This window comes from Corythoichthys intestinalis, chromosome 10 (assembly GCF_030265065.1).
Source record: "Corythoichthys intestinalis isolate RoL2023-P3 chromosome 10, ASM3026506v1, whole genome shotgun sequence".
In the NCBI taxonomy this organism is placed as follows: domain Eukaryota; kingdom Metazoa; phylum Chordata; class Actinopteri; order Syngnathiformes; family Syngnathidae; genus Corythoichthys; species Corythoichthys intestinalis.
The window spans coordinates 28,643,903-28,664,165 of NC_080404.1; the positions used below are offsets into that span (position 1 = coordinate 28,643,903).

The 20,263-nt window shown below is 38.8% G+C and overlaps 1 protein-coding gene across 1 annotated transcript in view; it reads left to right on the forward strand.

Moving 5' to 3' along the window:
* The window catches only part of wapla (WAPL cohesin release factor a), a 37,709-nt gene extending 35,820 nt beyond the window's left edge, over nucleotides 1-1,889 (forward strand). Inside the window, exon 20 of the mRNA XM_057847664.1 lies at nucleotides 424-1,889. Coding sequence (XP_057703647.1) covers nucleotides 424-489 — 66 coding nt within the window. The 3' untranslated portion in view covers nucleotides 490-1,889. The remainder of the gene's footprint in view (nucleotides 1-423) is intronic.
* The last annotated feature ends 18,374 nt before the right edge of the window (nucleotides 1,890-20,263 follow it).

Consider the following 20,263-nt stretch of genomic DNA (forward strand, 5'->3'; position numbering starts at 1 on the left):
AAGTGGGTAAAATGTGATCTCCAAAAGTATAGTCACTTGCCCTATCGAGGGTTAAGGACATTTTTAGACCCCACTAAAAAATATTTTCCCCAAATAGTGGCAACAAATTCAATTTTTGTTAAGAAGTAAACAAGAGCAAAATTATTTTTCCCATTGTTTTGTGTAAGAGAAAGGAACCAGGCAGAAGGCATGCACAAAGTCAGTCGCACTTACGTAGTGCACTTTTCTACTACACACAACACCACAGTTGTTGCTCCGGCTTGATATAGGTAGAATATTTTGTCAGTTATCTTTGATATTTCTATACAATATGAGAGGGCTTAAAAAAATAACAGGCTTGCCCCCCCCCCCCCCCCACCTCCCCTCCCAGTTCAGCTGCGACCTCCTCACAAGTTCCCGTCTGAATGCGTTTCTGTCTGACAGTGTGCGGTGGGCACCACGGGGCAGAAGTCCATCTCCCGGGTCATCGACTATCTGGAGCACTGCTAACAGCAGACGCTAAGAACAACACGCCGATCGCACACCCAGAGGGTTGGCTAGGTCGTCTCTGGCCAGAGCCACGCGGTGTACGGAAGGGGGCCGTGCCTGGCGAGTCGCACACAACTGAACCAAAGCCAGCGCTTGCCGTCGACATTCACCCCTCGGTTCACGGCGGGGGCGCAGGAACGTTCTGAAACGTCTGGATGGAACAACGTTTGAAATTTCCCGGCTAGTTCCCTTATTCGTCTTTTTACCTTCAACGCCAACAATGAAATCGCTGACCAGCATGAAAAAAAAGGCTTTCATGCATGTCGCAATGATGTCTTCATGCGTTCACTGGCCCCTAATGTTTGCAGTTGAATGTCATGGAGGGATTTATGTGTTTTGGAATTCTTGTTCTCTTTTTAGTTTTCCTTTTGAGGGCCATTTATTTCGATTTTATGAATTATGAATCCGCTTTTAATGAAAGCTGGACCGTTCTGAGTGATAATGGCTCACTCAGGGCATGTTTTAATGTGTGTTAGTTTTAGATTATTTAAAACCAATCACACAGTACATAATCTCACAATGTATTTTAACCTTGCAGATGTGAATTACTGTGTACATTGTTTTTTCATTTTTATTTTTAAAATTATATATATTTAATTGAATTCACAATCCTGAAATATCTGATTTTAATGTTGGACAGCAGAGTGACTGGACATACTTTAAACAGAATGACAGATACTTCACTTCTCCTTAAATTAGGCAATACTATGTGGATATTTAGCCACTCAATTACTGATATAAATTTCCCATTAACTAGATGGCTGTGGTTCCTCTTTTGAGCTCGAACGCATATTTGACTGCACCGTGTGATGAGAAACTTATCCCAGCTTGACTAGACTGTGATGTTTATCTTCACTTTGATCTGACGTGTATTCATTCATTTGAGAGTGATAAGATTGATGAATTCTGTCTAGGTATGGACCACCTCAACAGGATGGATGAGGATATGAGCTATATAAAAGATGGTTGTTTCAATTGCTTGACTGGTTTTGAAATGTGGTTTACATATGTCCAGCCATTTGCCCACAAGCCCCCCTTCTACATATATTTATAGTGCCCCCACCTATTATTTTAGCCACGCCCGCCTAGGTGGATGTCATCTGCTCGGCCTACAGCACAGGCTCATATCCCTCAGTGATGAACTTTGAACTTGTAAAATGTCCACTCTGTATGGAAATGTAGAATGTAAATAATGGTGTACATTGACAAAAATGCTTAGACTACTTTTTGTCCCCTCCTACCTCCTTTTGTCTCTCCCCACCTACCTGGAAGCTGATGATATTTTTATTTTATACAATATTTCTGTCATTTGGGGAAAAAAGGAGTAATGAGAAATAAAATGTTTGTACTTGTTTCCATGTAAATAGATCTGGAAAAAGTAAAAAAAAAAAAAAAAAAAAAAAAAAACACATTGCTTCATTGACATGCATGTTCCAAGCTATTAGCTTTAGTCTTCTTCGTATATAGTTAACGTTTGGCATCTTAAATTATTTTCTCATTGTACCGGATACACCACCACAATAGTTCCATTTTTGGCTCTGCTTGTCACTATAGTTCATCATTGCATCTCGCAACTCTTGTTACCCTTTAAGATGATGGAATGACTAATTGTTTTTCCATTTTGTGAATGACTCGGCTAGAGTACATAATTGAAATGTTTTTTTTTTCTCATGCATTGTAGCAAGTATACATTACTGTTGACAAATCCCAGTTTCATCTGGCCTTTGCAAGACATCGCTACCTCTTTGCATTCTCTCGGACTTTAATTTTTTAGGATGTGCCAATAGAGTTCAGTTGGGAGTCTTTCCCACCTGCCCAATTCACCAGAATTTATATGGGATGTCAGCAGCTACGAAGGAGTGCAATGATGGAAGATGAGGTGAAACGATGCCACCTCGGAATTAATTTGGGAGTTGTCAATCAAGACGTCTCCCCAGCATCCATTCTGCATCAGCATCCGTCTACCACGCAGACATGGCAACATGAAGCGACAGGTGTTCTCCCTTTAGTGCCACCAGGGGGCGATAGTGCTCTGCAATGACTGGACTTATGTTTTTGTTTTTCTCAGGTTTAACACCTCATCAACAGTGTTGCCGCTGATTTGCCCTCGAACTGTAAGAGCTCTCATCTTTCGAGAGGTGTATTGCATTAGCTCACATACAGACCGGTAACATGCACACACGCAATCAATGTCATTTATTCACACAATTATATCAATTTTGTTAAAGCACTTGTCTTCACTAAGAGCATACACATACAGCCTATGCGAACAGACTTTTCGGACGAGACGCAGCCTCCAACCTGGAATTGTCAACAGGGTAAAACTGAATTCACGGTACCGGTACTCATATTTACACCTATGGACAATTTAAGAGTTCACAATAAACCCAAAGTGTTCGTTTTTAGAAGCTGGGACTGGGCGCAGACGCATCAGAAGCCAATAAAAGTGTGCGCGCGCCCCCTCAAAGCACAGAGCTGTTTAAAATAAACACTTATGATAAAATTTTATTCTTAACGTGCCATTATAATTGATGGTGGCATCAATGCAATGGCAGCGCTCGTAAATCCCAACCGTCACCTGGTCCAATGGGGTCACCGCCCACCTTTTTGATTGGCATTCATTACAGGAAGTCAGAGGTTATAACTTCACGTGACGAAACGCTTAAAATTTTGACGCAGTTTGCGCGCCCCACTAATGATCGCCTACAGGTGACGCATGCGCAGGATAGGTAGCGTCAGCGTGGGTACGACAGGTACCGTATACTGAATTAAGTTCGACAAACATACCGCCTCCAGAATAGTCTTCTATCCGTCATATTGGGTGACTTTCATGACACTAGCACTAACTACTAAAGGAAGCTGAGACAGAAAGGTGAAGAGTGAACATGAGGCGAAAGTCTTCAAGCAAGGTAATGGCCCGAAAATACTCTTATTTGCTCACCCTGTGTGTTCAATGTGCCAAAATACATTATAAACTGAACAAACGTCGTTTTTGTCCCGACGTGTCCTCTTACTACATCCCGTCTGGGAATTACGGTGAGGTTTTACTAATTGACGAGAATGTCCGATTTGTATATTTACGTGGTACCTGTCTCCGGGCTGGCCTGGTAACGCCTTGGATCCTCACGGAAGAGTTGGACGAAGTGCCTTGGGAGAGGAATGTCAGGGCTTCCCTGCTGAAGCTGCTGCCCCCGCGACCTGGCCTCAGATAAAGCGTGAGAAAATGGATAGATGGATTGACCAGTGCCGCCCCTAAACGGTGTACCAGTATCAGAACCCTACCGTTTTCCCCCCCCGTAAAATATAAACTGGTACTTTTTTTTTTTTTTTTTTTTTTTTTTTAATGTTTGTATTTAATTGTAATTTTTTGGGTGCCAGTGTGCAAAGCAAAGAAGAAACAGTTTCTAGCTTTGAATTACTGAAATTGGATGTTTTTGTTGGACTCTATTCAGTTGCACTTTTTTATGGTGATAAAATTATACCTTTTTAATATTTTGGAATTACACCAACTTTTGAGTGAAGTCAAAACCCTGTGACACCAGTGGTTTAAATAGATACGTAGAGGAATAAATATATACGTATTATGTATATGTGTATATAGTGTGTGTGTATATGTTAATACCTTATTGGGGCTGCAACTAACAATTATTTTTATAATCGATTAATCGGACTATTAATTAAACAAGCAATATATCGGATAATTGTTTACTTTTTTTTTCACATTTAACTTGAAGTTGTTTTAGGCGTATTGTAACTAACAATGAACACAAAATGGTTGACTTTCCTTCAAAACTAATATTTTATTACAGCCTCCTGACTTAACTGTAGTCTAGTACTAGTTTAGTTGATCTTTTCTTTTATCCCAGACAAAAGTTATAGGTTGTTTTAATTACCTGACAAGTTTCAGTGAACACCTATCTATAAGTGTAGACAAAATGAACTCAATACAACAATGTAGTCTAGTACTGTTTAAAGTACATAAAACGTGTTAAAGTTTTTAATAAAGGTTCTCGTATTAAAAATAAAAAATTCTCAGTACACTAAAAGTCTTGTTCATTCAAATATAAAAAAGTGCATGTTTTTCTTGTGGGCAAAGCACAGATAGAAATTGTGTCCGTGACTCATGTATTTCCGTTACACAAACTAAACAAAATCGAACGAGGAGGAGGCAGACTGTAATTAATCAGTTTTCTTTATCAAACAGTTGTTCATAAATACAGTCCAAATCAAATTTGGCCATTGGCCAATGACCATTTCCAGTTTGAATGGGAGTTTGTGTTGAAAGGAGAGTCTAAGCTGTTATATGAATGGGTTCACGTGTGTGGTTTCTTTATAAAAAATGAGATTACTATCTAACAATAACCCAAGTACAAATATGCTTCTGCAAAACAATACAAACGGACACTGAGGACACTGATTAGCATAATCGCTAACTTGCTTAGCACTTTGTGCTATGTAGTAACTCATCAACAAAGAATACAATCAAATACAATCAATACAATTAGCTTCATTTACTCACCTCTGATGGATGCACACTGGATCTAACAACATTAACGACAATCTAACTCTTTGACATTTTGTAAAATTATTGATTCAGCAACCCAACCTGAGTGTAGCAGGGAATTCTCTCTCTTGCTCTAGTCACTGACGTGCGCTCGCAGCCTCACATTACACACAAGGACCCAAACAAGAAAGAAAATCGATTAGCAAAGTCACTGGCAACTAATTAATTAATTGATTAGTTGTTGCAGCCTACATTTACCATTTACCATATATATATAATATATGTGGGCTAGCCTAGCATGAGAGGTAGACGCTCGCTCGTTTAGCAGTAGCTCGGCTGTTTCGACTCCAACATATGGCCGCCATCTGCTTTCATAAGTGGGCTTTTCATAATTTTGTCCAAAAGTGGTTTTAAAAAAAAAAAGCTGTTAAAAGTGGAGTGACAGGGGGGTGAGGAGGAGGGGTAATACTTAGGAAATCAGGGTGCCAATGCCATGACGGAGCAGTTTGGCTTGGCAAGCACTGAGCACCGTGATGTACGAGGGCCGAGCATGCAGAGCCGGGCAAGCCAGCATACATGCCTATATGACGGGCTAAAACTGTCAGCTTCAGTAGTGTCTCCAAGTCTTGCGACCAACTACTATAGTGTGTTTCTGCCTTTAGGGCCACAAAAAGAATTAAGAAAATGCTGATCCCTGCATTGGTCTATTTTTTTCCTCCCCACTGCTAATTCATCCGTAGTTCAAAGTATATACTTTTTCATTCCCTGTCCTGATAGGGCATGTACAATATTGGCCGGGAGTGTTTTTCGCTTGCTTAGGCAATTGAGAAGCGCTTAATTTCGAACCCTGATGCTGTTCTATACCCCTTTAAGAGCAACGGATAATAGAACCCAAACAATGCAACATAAAACTTTTAATACTGCATCAAATAAGCAGCACAATGACAAATTGTCTACTTAGTCACATTTATGTTATGCTAAAATTGTGACCAAATTGTCAATTTGTCAACACTGACTGCTTTGTAAACATGTCAGTATTGCCGTCCCCTTTGTTTGTCACATCTTCGAGAGCCAGATGAGGGAAGATACTCCGACCCGGTTGTATTCTGCCGTGTGCGTGACTCGCACTCTAACGGTCTGGCCGGGTCTTTTTGTCCACAGGCGAGCCAGATGAGTAGCTGGGCTGAGGGAGTGATGTTGAGCGTCAACGTGCTCGTCCTTTCGCTTCCCTCCACCTTGGGGCGACGGGCCACTTTCGTCCTGAAGCAAACTATGGAGGCTGTTCTGCGGGGTTAGTGAAGTAGATTTTTATATGTGTGTGTTATGGGGAGGGCTTATATCCAGCAGTGGATGTTTCTATGTGTCTTGGTAAAAGTGTGCAAGATCCCTTTAAGCACTAAAGGAACTCAGACTTTTTTGGGAGAATTATTTCTTTCCTTGGACTCGAAAGAGACCCAAGGTAACATTTCATCAAAGGGCTGTTCATTCAGGCTGGCATTTTCATTACTTACAGCATATTTAAAAAAACGTGACTACAGTTCATGAAACTCATTTTTATTTTCATAAATTCATCCTTTTTTTTTTTTTTTTTAATTCAAGCAGACCTCCATAATGATATATTTCTATGATTCAGGTAGTCTTAGGGTTACGACCTACTTGACTTACGTGGTTTTGACTTTACAACGCTGGATTCTCGGCCGGCATTTTTTCTCCAGTCGTTTCTTTTTAAATTTTTGAGTCACGCAAACGGTTCCATATTGTACCTCACAGTATCTTATTTTTTAGTGTACTCTATTAATATGACGTGCTCTGCCCTCACTAAGCATGAAGTTGTTCAGCTTGACAGATAGCAAACAAGGCAATTGTGGTTTTTGAAGCTTTTGACTTCCTCCACTTTTGACAATTTGTGAAGCTGTAGCACACATACAGTATGTACACTTATGTTGAAAACGACACGCATTTTAACAAGAAAAAACTTGACACAAAACAATTGGTGTTCAAATGTCCATTTAGTCGGATCAATATGCAAATTTAGTAGATTAAATAAGCGTATTATGCCTAATAAAAGTCCGCTATCTTAAATGCTAACGTATTTGCACTTCTCATCGCAAATCTTTCACACACAACTCCACGAACTGTAGTTCTAAACTTAATTACAAATACATACACAACATATATTAGCTGAAACAACTTACAGCCTTATGTTGGCCAAACCAGAGCGCTGCTGTCTTATAGCCTTATGTGGGCCAAACCAGAACGCTGCTGTCTTTTATCTATGTCAAACGAGAGTCTGCTCCTCAGTCATAAAGCGACATTCCGGCCAGACCCAATGCTGCCACCAGAGGGCAGTGTATCAAATTTTAATAAATTAATTTCATTATTAAACAAAATACAATACTTTTGGACTTTTGGATAGTTATTTTGACATTAGGGGGCATTTAAAGGGTTAATTCAGATTTATACGGAAGTTCGTACAAATGCGTAGGAACGGGACTTGTTCATAACCCAGGGACTACCTGTATTATTACTTTTATTAATGCTTTGATTCCTTCGGTCTCATTCTTGGTGATTGTAGGATCATTCTGTGTCAAATCACCCAAAATAATTAAAAATTTTAACACGACCATCTCAGATTTTGTTGAAACTTTTCATGCTTTTAACTGGGAAAGCTCAAATTCAAAAGTTCAGCATAATCGGATCAGGTGTTATGGAGATGTGACCTCTTCAACATTTGATCCTTTCAAAGAAATTTTGCTCTACTTCTGAATTTTGAATGTTCATAGCGCAACAGCCCCGAGTCCCAGCAATCTGAAATCGATGTCATATTTGACCATTTCTTGTCCCCCCTCAATGTTTGGGGGTGTAGTTCTTGCGACATGACCTATCAACGTTGAGCTTCACCCTATGCAACATTTGGCCTTGACCTAGACCAAGGCAGAAAATCAAAGCCTGACTTCTGAAAATATGCTTTTTAAACGTTCAAATTATGAAGCTTAAATCACAAGGTAGCCTTATCTTAAATATGTGTATGGGTTAAATCACCCAAAACAGTGAAAAAATTAACATGACAATCTCCACATTTGATGAAACTATGCATAATTAATGCTTACAACTGGGGAAGCTTAAATTTAATACTTCCACAAATCAGACAAGGGTTACAGAGACAGAGCAAGGTCTATTGGTACATAGCGAACTCCTGTCAAATGGCATCACGCAGCTACTCGATAACACAGAATACAGAAAGCCACCTCATGAAGTTCCTGTCAGGAGGCAGGTCCTACAATATTTACATTTGAATTCGCTGTCAAAGATGGCGGCTATAATAAATGAAAACATGCAACTCAAAGACGAGAGACAATCCAAATATGTCAGACATGAGATATAACGTCAGAATTTAGTAAGCTTTGTTAACTTCATAATAGATATAGCTGTATGCTTTCTGGTCACATAATAGCTAATATTAATGACACTTACAAAGTGAATTGACAAGACATTAAAAAAAAGCAATTGTTTCTGAATGTATTACAATGAACATGTATCTATTTACACCACCTTGAATGGGTTGCGAAGTTTGTCTGCCATTGTAATACGGCAGAATGGCTCATAAAGTAAATTGAAGAAATAGACCAAACTTGATGAAGCAACAGCCTATGATTTGAGCCCTTCGCTTTTAGCTATTGAAAATAGCACTAATACCAAGGTGTCCTTTACCAATACCAAGGTGATGACCTTTTGGGACTTTAATGATGAGAATTTTTCCCTATTACACAAAGTAATAGAGCTAAGATTCTAGACTTGAATTCATTGTCTTCTTTCTGTAGCCATAGTCTTCACTATCAGTTGACGGGAAACTGGTTTGGGGGCCACTTAGTAGGGGGCCTATTTTCAAAAACTTAACATTCAAATATTTTCAAAACCGAAGCCGCTAGCGACCTAAAACCCAAACTGGCATCTCCCTTAGGCCAAAGTCGTTCCCGAGTAAAATCCCGATTATTTTTATGTACAGTAAGTATAACAAAACTTGGCTAAAAAATGGCTATAAAATCCTCAGATTTTAGGCTACATGCACAAAAATCACCACATGCAGAGAGAATCACCTTTATTTTTTGGATCGATAGCAATATTTAACATACAAGTTTTTGGCCGAAATAGCGACTTTTTTTATTTTTTTATTTTATTTTTTTTTAATTTAGTGCAATTTTGACATAGGTTTTCAACAGCTAAGAAACCACTCAATCAATTTTCACATCAGAAAAATCAATACTTGAGGAAAGCATGCAGAGTCATCTTAATTTTACTCAACAAAAGCAAATTTTGCATTTTTTTGTATATACAATCACAACTTATTTAGGTTGAATACTGATATCACTATTGCCACAGCACGTCTTGCCGGCTATCTGCTCCTCGCCGTTTTTAGATTGAAATGTTACATAAAATGAAACGCGTAAAAGCCAATTTTTTTTGTATGGACACAGAAATGTTTAAATTACTAGTGTTTTGCCCCAAAAAACGGGCGGTTGGCCAAAAATTACCAGATTATTTGAATGTAAGGTTAAGCTATTGTGTAAGGATACAAAATCCAACAGGGCGGCTGGCACGAAACAAAGAGGCTTTTTAAGTTGAAAATTCTTGTAAACAAATGCGTATCCAACAATTTTCTGTAGATAACAATGTAAAATAGTAAAATAGATTCTTGGTTAAAAGCAAAAAACTGGGCAGTTATCATTCATTTTACGTAAATATTTCAAGCTAAAGTTACGTTAATTTTTCCCATTCTTTTAATTTTTTTCTTCAACGTTTAAATTGATTGCATGGTGTTATTTTATATAAGAGTTACCTTGAATCCTCGACCAAATCACTCTTGAGACACTCCTTCCTGCTTGTATGCACTAAAACCTTCGTCCTGTATCCACCAAAATCCGGCGTTAGAACGCAGCATGTGTTTGAGTTTATCGCAGTGAAAGCTGCCACGACGCTCTGCTTGGCCCGGCCGCCTACAGGAAGCAGTGGCGCAATGTCTGTAGAAGCTGTCTCGTCAACCTATAGTAACATCTATTCTATAGCTTTGATCTGACCTGGACATTTCTTCCTGAAATCCCCTTTCCAAAGTGTCCAAATGAACTCTTTTTCTCCCTGGGACCTACCAACCAAGTTCTATTTGACATCACCTACACTCTTTTGGGTGCTATTGTTCTAATTTGTTTTGTGATTTGAAATGTTTGCTTGTCATAGCAGCAAGCGTGTAGGCGGACCTGAGACTTCTCAGATCTCTTCAAGGAGGCATTCTTGCTCTCAGCATCTGTTTCCATACACCAACCCCCTGATAATACCATCAAAGCGGGTGATGCAGAGAAGTTTGTCCCACATGCTGATGAGACCTTAAATAATCTCTCATCAGGGCAGACTGTGATTCTTATTTTTAAAAGGCTCTAAGCAAGGATGACAAGCTAATCTATCATCTCCATGCTATCTTCAAAGTCCAGCTTGTCATTCAGGTGGACACTGCGTTCCTTCATTGGTCTTTTAGGATGGTGTCGCGCTGGGCGCCTTGGCTCCTCTTTCTGTCCTCACGTGGGCTGGTAGTGAATGATGTCAGCCAGCCTTCCCTGTCAAAATGTATAAAACATTGTCAAGTATTGCAACCAATGAAATATTTACTGTTAATTCTTTTAATTAGAAAAAACCTCTCGAAAGACGACCAAAAACTTTACCATTCTAGCATTAATACAACATATTTGTTTTTGTCTTCGTTGTAAATTGTAGTGCAGGTTTACGCTATCTCAGACTCCTGCAACACAAACACAATGCTAAAACAGAATTCTGATTAATTAACCTGTTATATCACGATTAGACTGTCACTTTCGCCTCTTCCCTACTCTTGCGTGGTACCTCACCCAACCCTCTTTCTCTTTTGTAAAGCTTGTGAGTGATTAACTGCTGCCGAGCGAGCCAGTCCAACTAACTGAGCCTCCCCATGGCTTCACAAAGGCAAAGCGAAGCATCAGTGGCCTCTAAATGGAGTCCCTTTTATTATTTTTTTTTCTCTTCACATTTAATAGTGTCTGTGAAGCTTTCCACATGGGGCTGCCGTTGACTCCGACTAAACTTCAAACTTCAAACTCGCACCTTAAGGCATTAGCTTTCTCTTACTTTGTTATTCAAAGCCTCCCATTTCAAATGTATTTTCCGTCTATCGCCGTCAATGGCAGCGAATGAGTTCACGTGAGGATTCCGCTTGTCAGTTGTTCATAACTCCTACTTTGCCCAATAAAAAATGAAAATAACGCAGCATTTTGTGGTCTAGTGTGAGTACACTCAAAATTAATGCCGTAAATGTAATGGATTTGCATGTAAGTGGAGCAATGAAAAGCAGGTAGAGCCCCCTTTTGACATTGTACCTTAATAGTTTATTTGGCAATCACTCCCGAGATGCCACAAAGGGGCAACAAGGAGGGGAAGCCGTGAAGCATTTTAAAGCAAAGAAATAAAAATAAGTATAGTTTGCTCCTCAGGGTAAGTTAAAACTTTGCACAAAGCATAATAACATCGATTTGGGAGTGTTTCGTCTCCTCGACCGCCAACTAAAATTGTTTCACATTTATTAGCATTCGAGCTTATTCATTATCCGGATGTTTACGATTACATTTTTCCTTTTTGATCCAACCCAAGATGCTCCAACATAAGGAGACAAAAAGAAGGCAAAAGAGAAACATATTTTTTCCATTCCATTTGCTTGGGCATCATACATTCAACTGACGACAGTAAGTTCCCCGTGTGAGTGTTGGTAGTTTATAGCCAGTCCGCTTTCTTTTTCATGTGTTCTAGCTAGCTACGAGCCATGTTGAATCAGAAATTGTAAACATAGACTTCACGATTATTTGACGGGAAACGTGGAGCGGGGCAGCTCCGTAAGGGGCCTATTTTCAAAAACTTAAAATTTTTTCAAAACCAAAGCCGCTGGCGACCTAAAACCAAAACAGGCCCCTCCCTTAGGCATGTATGAGTCTTCATGAGCAGCGGCATCAAAATATTTAAAGTTGTTACCTGATAAAATCCCAATCATTTTTTAAATAAAGGTATAACAAAACTTAAAATGGGTGAGAAGCTCGGTCATCCGGGAGGGACTCGGTGTCGAGCCGCTACTCCTCCGCGTTGAGAGGAGCCAGTGGAGGTGGCTCAGGCATCTGGTTCAGATGCGTCCTGGACGCCTCCCTGGAGAGGTGTTCCTGGCACGTCCCACCGGGACGACCTAGGATACGCTGGAAAGACTAAGTCTCTCAGCTGGCCTGGGAACGGCTTGGGATCCCGCCAGAGGAGCTGGTTGAAGTGGCTGGGGAGAGGGAAGTCTGTGCTTCCCTGCTAAAGCTGCTGCCTCCGCGACCGTACCCTGGACTAAGCGGTAGATGATGGATGGAAAACTTACAGTGGCGATAAAATTCTCAGATTTTACACTAGATGCACAAAAATCATTAAATGCAGAGATAATCACCTATATTTTCAGGATCAATAGCAATATTTAACATATACTGTATATAATATACAGTGGGGAGAGCAAGTATTTGATACACTGCCAATAGGTTTTCCCATTGGCAGTGTATCAAATACTTGTTCTCCCCACTGTATAACATGTAAGTTTTTGCCCAAAATTGCGACTTTAATTTTTTTCAATTAGTGCAATTTTGATGTAAGTTTTCAACAGCTAATAAATCACTCAATTTTCGCATCAGAAACTTAATACTTGAGGAAAACATGCCGAATCATCTTAATTTTACTCAACAAAGCAATTTTTTTTGCATTTTTCTATATACAATCACAACTTATTTAAGTTGAATTCCGATGTCACTATTGCCTCAGCACGTCTTGCCGGCTATCTGGCCCTCATCATTTTTAGATTAAAATGTTACATAAAATAAAACACGTAAAGCCAATTCTTTTTTCGTATGGATGCAAAAATGTCTAAATGACTAGTTTTTGTTTGGCCAAAAAATGGTTAGTTAGCTGAAAATTACCTGATTGTTTGAATGTAAAGTTACACTATTGTGTATTGATACAAAATCCAACATGGCGGCCATCACAAAACAAAGAGCTTTTTAAGTTGAAAATTCTTGTAAATAAATACGTAAATCCCGGAATTTCTATAGCTATGAACGTAAAATGGTCGAGATTCTTGGTTAAAAGCAAAAACCGGGCAGCTATCGTTAATTTCACGTAAATATTTCAAGCCAAAGTTACGGTATTGTGTAATCCAACATGGCAACCGTCACAAAACAAAAGAGCATTTGAAGTTCAAAATTTTTGTAAATAAATGCTTAAAACGCAGAATTTCTATAGATATGAATGAAAAATTGTCTAGATTCTGGTTAAAAGCAAAAACATGCAGTTATCATTCATTTTACATGAATATTTCAAGCTAATATAAAAATTTCCATTCATTTTTTTCACGTTTAGTGAAAGTGCATGAATGGTGCCATTTTATTAATAATTACCTTGAATCCTCGCTCAAATCACTCTTGAGCAGTGGTTGCGCTAGACTTTTTCGTTATCTGTCATTTTGACTGACAGTGTCATAAAAATCCGGTCATAATCTATATTTACCCGTCACTTACATTTTTAAAATGATAATAATTACATATTCAATAGTATTTAGTTTTCATTCATTTTTAATTAATATTCTGTTGAACAAGCTTAACAAGAGGCAAACAGACAGCGGAGTGCACCAATCAGCAACGGGCAGACGTGCCGTTAGCAAAGCGACGAGGGCAGGACGAGGGACTTGCGCGCGGAAGTAAACATACGAGGAGAACGGAGTTTATTCAACATGGCGAGCGCGAGACAGACTGTTGTCAATGACTCGTGTCGATGTGTTTTAGCTCATTTAAAACTGAATTTACCGCGGATTGGAACATATTCTCGGCTCTCCCGTTCGCCATCCGTGTTGTTGTAGAGACGACTTTCGGCACGCAAGAGTGACGTTGATCGTGAAGAACACATCACGCAAATAAACAAATCTGATTTGTCGATTGATTTTGTACCTACTCGAGAGGCTGTGTCCCAGACTTTTCTCTCAGTGTTTGAAAAATACAGGGACAGTCTGGCCGTGCCAGGCAAACATTCAGTTGCCTTGACATTTTTCCGAGTAAGGCCAACGACGTCATGCATCAAGAGAGACAATAGCTAATTAATATGCTCACTCGCCACCCCGTGGTCTGGGGTGTGAATTGCAACCTGCCAAAATGACAGATGGACTTCAGTTTTTTCCGTCACCGTTTTAAAAAACCGGTCAACGACGGAAAATATTCGGTTAACGCGACCCCTGCTCTTGAGACACTCCTGCCTGCTTGTATGGACTAAAACCTTTGTCCTGTTTCCACCTAACTCTGGCATTAGAACGCAGCGTGTGTTTGTTTATCGAAGTGAAAGCTGCCAGGACACTCTGCCTGGCCCGACCCCCTATGGGAAGTCGTGGTGCAATTTTTGTATGAGCGGTTTCGTCAACTGATAAGTGAAGTCTATGTTGTAAATTATTCACCATCTTTTTATGTCCCCCGTGCATCAACATATTGACTGTCCTTGGCAGCAATGGGCATCCAATCCATGTGAACTGCAAGGGTTGGCAGTGATCATTCACTGCCAGCTGTTTTCAGAATAGCTAACTCTGTATTGCTAGCCATTTGTTGCCAGACATCTTTCAAGGCCCACAGAATTTTTTGTGCCATGACTATAAAAACTATGAACCCACCAAAAGCCACCTGCTGATTGAAAATCCCTGTGGCGCTTTGACGGACAGTCAACAACATGGTGAAAAGTGCTTTTGACAAGTTAAAGTGAAAGACATCACCTCGTACAAGTCTGTATGTTAAGCTTTTTCATCAGGAGCATAGGTCCTCACAAATTAAAAAAAAAAATTGGATCACATTTTTTATTTTTAGATAATAGTGCACTTTTGTTATGAACAGTAGAGCTTTTTGGGAAAAGGCATCAACATAGAGTTTACAGGGAAAAAAACGAGGCCTTCAAAGAAAAGAACACGGTCCACACAATAAAACATGGCGGAGGTTTCCTGATGTTTTTGGGTTGCTTTTCTGCCTATGGCACTGGACTGCTTGACCATGTGCATGGCATTATGAAGTCTGAAGAATACCAACATTTTGCAGCATAATGTAGGGCCCAGTGTGAGAAAGCTGGATTTCCCTCAGAGGTCATGGGCCGTCCAGCAGGACAATGACCCAGAACACACTTCAAAAAGCACCAGAAAATGGTTTGACAGAAAGCACCGGATACTTTTAAAGTGGCCAGCAATGAGTCTAGACCTGAATCCCATAGAACACCTGTGGAGAGAATTGAAAATGGCTTTTTTGAGAAGGCACCCTTCAAATCTCAGAGACCTGGAGCAGTTGGCCAAAGAAGAATGGTCTAAAATTCCAGCAGAACATTGTAAGAATCTCATTGATTGATACCGGGAGCGGTTGTTCGCAGCTTTTTTGTCTAAAGGTTGTTCTACCAAGTATTCGGCTGAGGTTGCCAATACTTTTGTCAGGCCCATTTTTGGAAAAGGAATGTGTAAAATGATACTGATTTTATTTTATTTTTTTCATTGTCTTTTGTGTTTTTTCATTGTAAGCAAAATAAATGAAGATATTACTACCAAAGCATTTGTAATTGCAATCATTTTCTGGGAGAAATTGAGCATTATCTGACAGAATTGTAGGGGTGCCAATCCTTTTCGCCAGCACTGTATGTATATACAATGAAAAACATCTATTTGAAAGTTAATTTTAATTCATTTAATTACGTTACATATACAGTATATTAAGCACCTTTTTATACAGTATGTGTTTTAATTGACTCTTACATAATTAATACAATAATGGATTGAATAATGTGCAAAAACACAAAGCTACCGGTAATGTGAATATACAATCAAAAACACCTATTTAAAAGTTAAAATTGCGTTATGTGTAAATTAAGCAAGCTTTTTCATTAGGCTTTTAATGGACTCTCTTACATGATAAATACAACAATGGATTCAGTAATTTGTAAAAACACAAAACTAATGTGTATATACAATGAAAACACGTATTTAAAAGTTAAAATAGTGCATGTGCATTTTTTTGAGTGTACTGTCAGAGCTAGAAAGCATCTCCTGCCGCACTTGCTCGCCAATTAGCCCTCCCTTCTTGTTTTTTGACAATAGCACTTAATATTCTTCATTGCCACTGTTCCGCGATTGAAATCCCGCTGTTTCAGACCGCCACGCCGCCAATCATCAGCCCTATTGGAGGCATACAGCGCCTGTAAGAATTGTCAGCTCTAAAATATCTAATGATATGTTGTAAGCTAAAAAGTTGGGGATCAAGACGTCTTCAGATCTCTTATATTTTACAGGAGCAAAGTGCAAATTAAAAGGGTAAAATTTGTGGTCGCACGCGCCGATTTTTTTTTTCTCGACTTACAAAAGTTATTTTTAGGCGCAAATGCGAGCAGGACGCTCGCACTGTGCTGCCCTGTCTTATACAAGATAGTCATCTGAAACGTGATTGTTCAAAGTGTTTTACGTATGAAAACAACAAATTCTTAGACCTTTAAAAATTGACATAATAATCCATGACAACATAAAATGACATTGCTTACAAACACAGCAATTTTCTTGTGTCGGTTATACCCATGTATATACAGTACACGCTCATAGACTTAAGCTCAAGTGCATGCGATAATGGGTATTATTGACATTACAAGGAAGGACGGGGAATCTGGGCTATTGACTAAAATGATACCAGTCTTAATAAAATGTCTGCCCGCTTGTTGGATCACCACTTCTTAGAAATAATGCCTTTAATTTGTTTTTCTCTACTAGTACACATTACAAAAACTAAATTCTGTGTTGTTTTTGTTGTTGATGTACCCCCCCACAAAAAAAAAAATAAAAAAAATAAATGAAATTTCCTTATGCTGGGACGCATGCAATAAAGGTGTTGTCTTTCCCTCTCATTTCAGCCCCTCTCATTTCAGCTGTTGTAAACACTACTTTTTAAATACATGAGTTAACTTGTCCAGAGTTGTGAATGTATTAAAATGGAAGGGACCTCGGCTGCTATCACTTTCATTAGCAACTATTTAGGTAAAGTATACAGAGTTTGTTTTTGTAAACATAATTACGCATCAAACAGCATTTGGCCAAACTTTGTACAAAGTAATGTAATGTGAAGGAGACAAGGGCCTTGTTACATTTTTACCAGTAATCTGAATAAAGTGTGCATCACCATGCAAGACAATATTAGGTCTTTCTTTTTATTTTCTGTGTGAATAATACATAAATTCTAATGATAAAATGTATATGCAGGCACAGGAGGTTGCTCCCTGTGATTCAAATAAGGATTATTGGGTTTAGCAGAGCAGTGCCATGCTAGTTCAGAGGTGCATTCACAACAGACATACCAAATTGTCTCCATGTTCGGGTAACTGGCAACCAGGAACACATGAGGACATCTCCAATTCAGCATTTGCTGAAAAGAGCGGTAGATCCATTATTAATAGAGACGAGTCATGTTTATTCATGACCCCGGGCAGCCCTGATTCAAACGTGTGAAAAGCGGCTTTGCTTTTGGGTACACCAGACATACTAGATTAGAATTGCTCCTCTGTATAACGTGCAAATAATGAGTCTCCTTACTTCATATAATTATACATGAGCTCCAAAATGTGATTATTCATTCATCTTGTTTTTATTCCAAAGCCCACCTCATTAAACCTACCTTAATACTGCATAATTACCAGACAAATCTGATTTAATAACATTTATGATGCTTCTCAGCTGTATTATTTGGTATTATATTTTATTTATTATAATCTACTGGGTTTTTGTTGTCTTGAAGCAACAGTTGCATCGACATTCAGGAATTATTCAGTAGGCAGACGGCAGACTTTAGAACCCTGCGCCCCCGCCAATCTCTCTGCCTCACTTCCTTAGTACTGTCTGCTTTACAAAATTGGATTTACATGGTACAGGAGGTGTTCATTTAATGTTTGCCATCATTACCAGGTCGAGAGGCTTTGCACTGCAGAAAGAATTTTAGACCAGGGAGTGGAGGGAAACCTGCTAATTACGCATCAGGACTCTTGGCATGGCCCAGATATACATAAAAACAGTAGAGGTCTATTTTATTGAGCAGGATTTTTGTATATATATCTGGCGGAAAACAGACAAGACTGAAAAAGCAGTTTCTGTTCTTGTACCCCTCTTTAAAATAAACTGCTGTATTTTAAGCCAAAAGAACTGTTGTGTTTGATAGAACATTATGTCTATATGCTGCAATAGAAGATTCATGGCGAATTAGGCCCCCAAACTATTTTTAATTTGTCCGTTTTACCCTGGAAACCCCCGTTTACAGACGTCGCGCAACTGCTTTTGTTTCAACCTAGCCATAAAAAGAAGGTAAGTAATCGTATTTATTATTCGAAAAGTCTTTTTTTTTGCTTAGAATCATTAATTGATGTCTAATATTTAGTTAAAAAGTCTTTTAAAAATTATTCACTGACATATTTTAAACTTTTAAACAAATTATGTCACAATGAAAAAATTGCAGTCTGTAAAAAAAATCTGTGATATCTACCTCAAAACAATCACTTAATTGTATTTTTTCGTTGCTGTCACATTTTCCCCTATATTTTAGATGATAAATGTTCGATCCAAACAATGAAAAATTGAAAAATAACGTTTAAAAGGGTAAATGTATGAAGAAAATCTCGACCACTCCTTGTTGTCTGCGATTTCTGCATTGCAACCTTTGTTATATCACCATGTTTCACCCATAAAATCCCCCCAAAATCCAGCTGTGGCCATTCACAGCTGTGTCTTGACACTCTGTGAAACATGCTACATGGACTTTTTGGATCAAAACAAAGTACGTGATAATATCTCGTTAAAATCGTGGCGTCTTTAATTCTGCTCTCGCGTGCTCTCGCCTCCATTAAAATTTTTTTTTTTTTTTTTTTTTTTTTAATGCCCTCTTGTTCAAAAATTTTCCTTCCCCAGAAAATTGAGATTTTAAGCTTTCCAATGATGTATCACACATGTATATCGGACAATTTTGAAAGTTGGCCAAATTGGGGGTCTCAGAGCGAAACTTCAAGTCACCTGAGTGTTTTCCGCCATATACAATATATATATACAATATATGTATATGCCGTATTTTCCGGACTATAAGTTGCATTTTTTTCATAGTTTGGTGGGGGGTGCAATTTTTTATACTCTGGAGCGACTTATGTGTGAAATTATTAACACATTATTATATCATTTCATGTGTTATTTTGGTGTTTAGGAGTTACACTGATGGTTTGGCAAACTTGTTAGCATGTTCTTTGTTTTAGTTATCTGAATAACTATAATAGCTACATTACGTTAACATACCGGCCACGTTCGCATTTCGTTGTTCATGCATCATGTAACATTATCATACTGTACGATTATTAGGGCCCGAGCACTAAGCGTGCGAAGGCCCTATTGTTTTGCAAAGGATTATTATTTTTTTTATTATTTTTTTATTTTTTCAGGGCAAATGAAAACGGCCAATTTGGAGGCCTGAGCATGCACGAAAAGTCACCAAAATTTGCACATACGTGTGGAAAATTGTAAATTTCGATAATTTTGCAACATTTAAAAAAAATCTAACAAAATGGCTCAGTGGCGCCCCCTTGAAATTTTAAAATTGGCCTATAACATTAGGGTCTGTCAGCGTAGAGCAATGAAATTTGGGGAGTCTATACCTTGTCCAAAACCGCTTCAAAAAGCATCGGCACCCATATTCCAAACCCAACAGGAAATCGGTTATTTTGGATCGAATATGACATTTTTATCGATTTACAGGGTTTGAGACCTTTGAGACATTTTCGCCGAGGGAGTTAGTTGGATCATCTTCAAAATTGGTGAGACTGTTCAGGAGACATATGAGATCTTAAGTTTTAAAAATGGTGCGTTTTCATTCACGGGTCTGACCTGGGCGTGGTGCCAAAGTCGGCCATTTTTTCGGCAAAATGACAAATTCAGTAAATGACTAATAGTTCCTTGACACAACGTTCAATCTTTTTCATATCTGGCATGTATGTGCGGTATCCCACCCTTAACACGACTGCATTGAAATATTACCCATTAGGCCTAGCGCCCCCTAGTGAGAACAGGAAATGCCTTTTTTTACGAGACAGGTTCCTCCTTCAGGGGAAAAAAATCTGTTGACC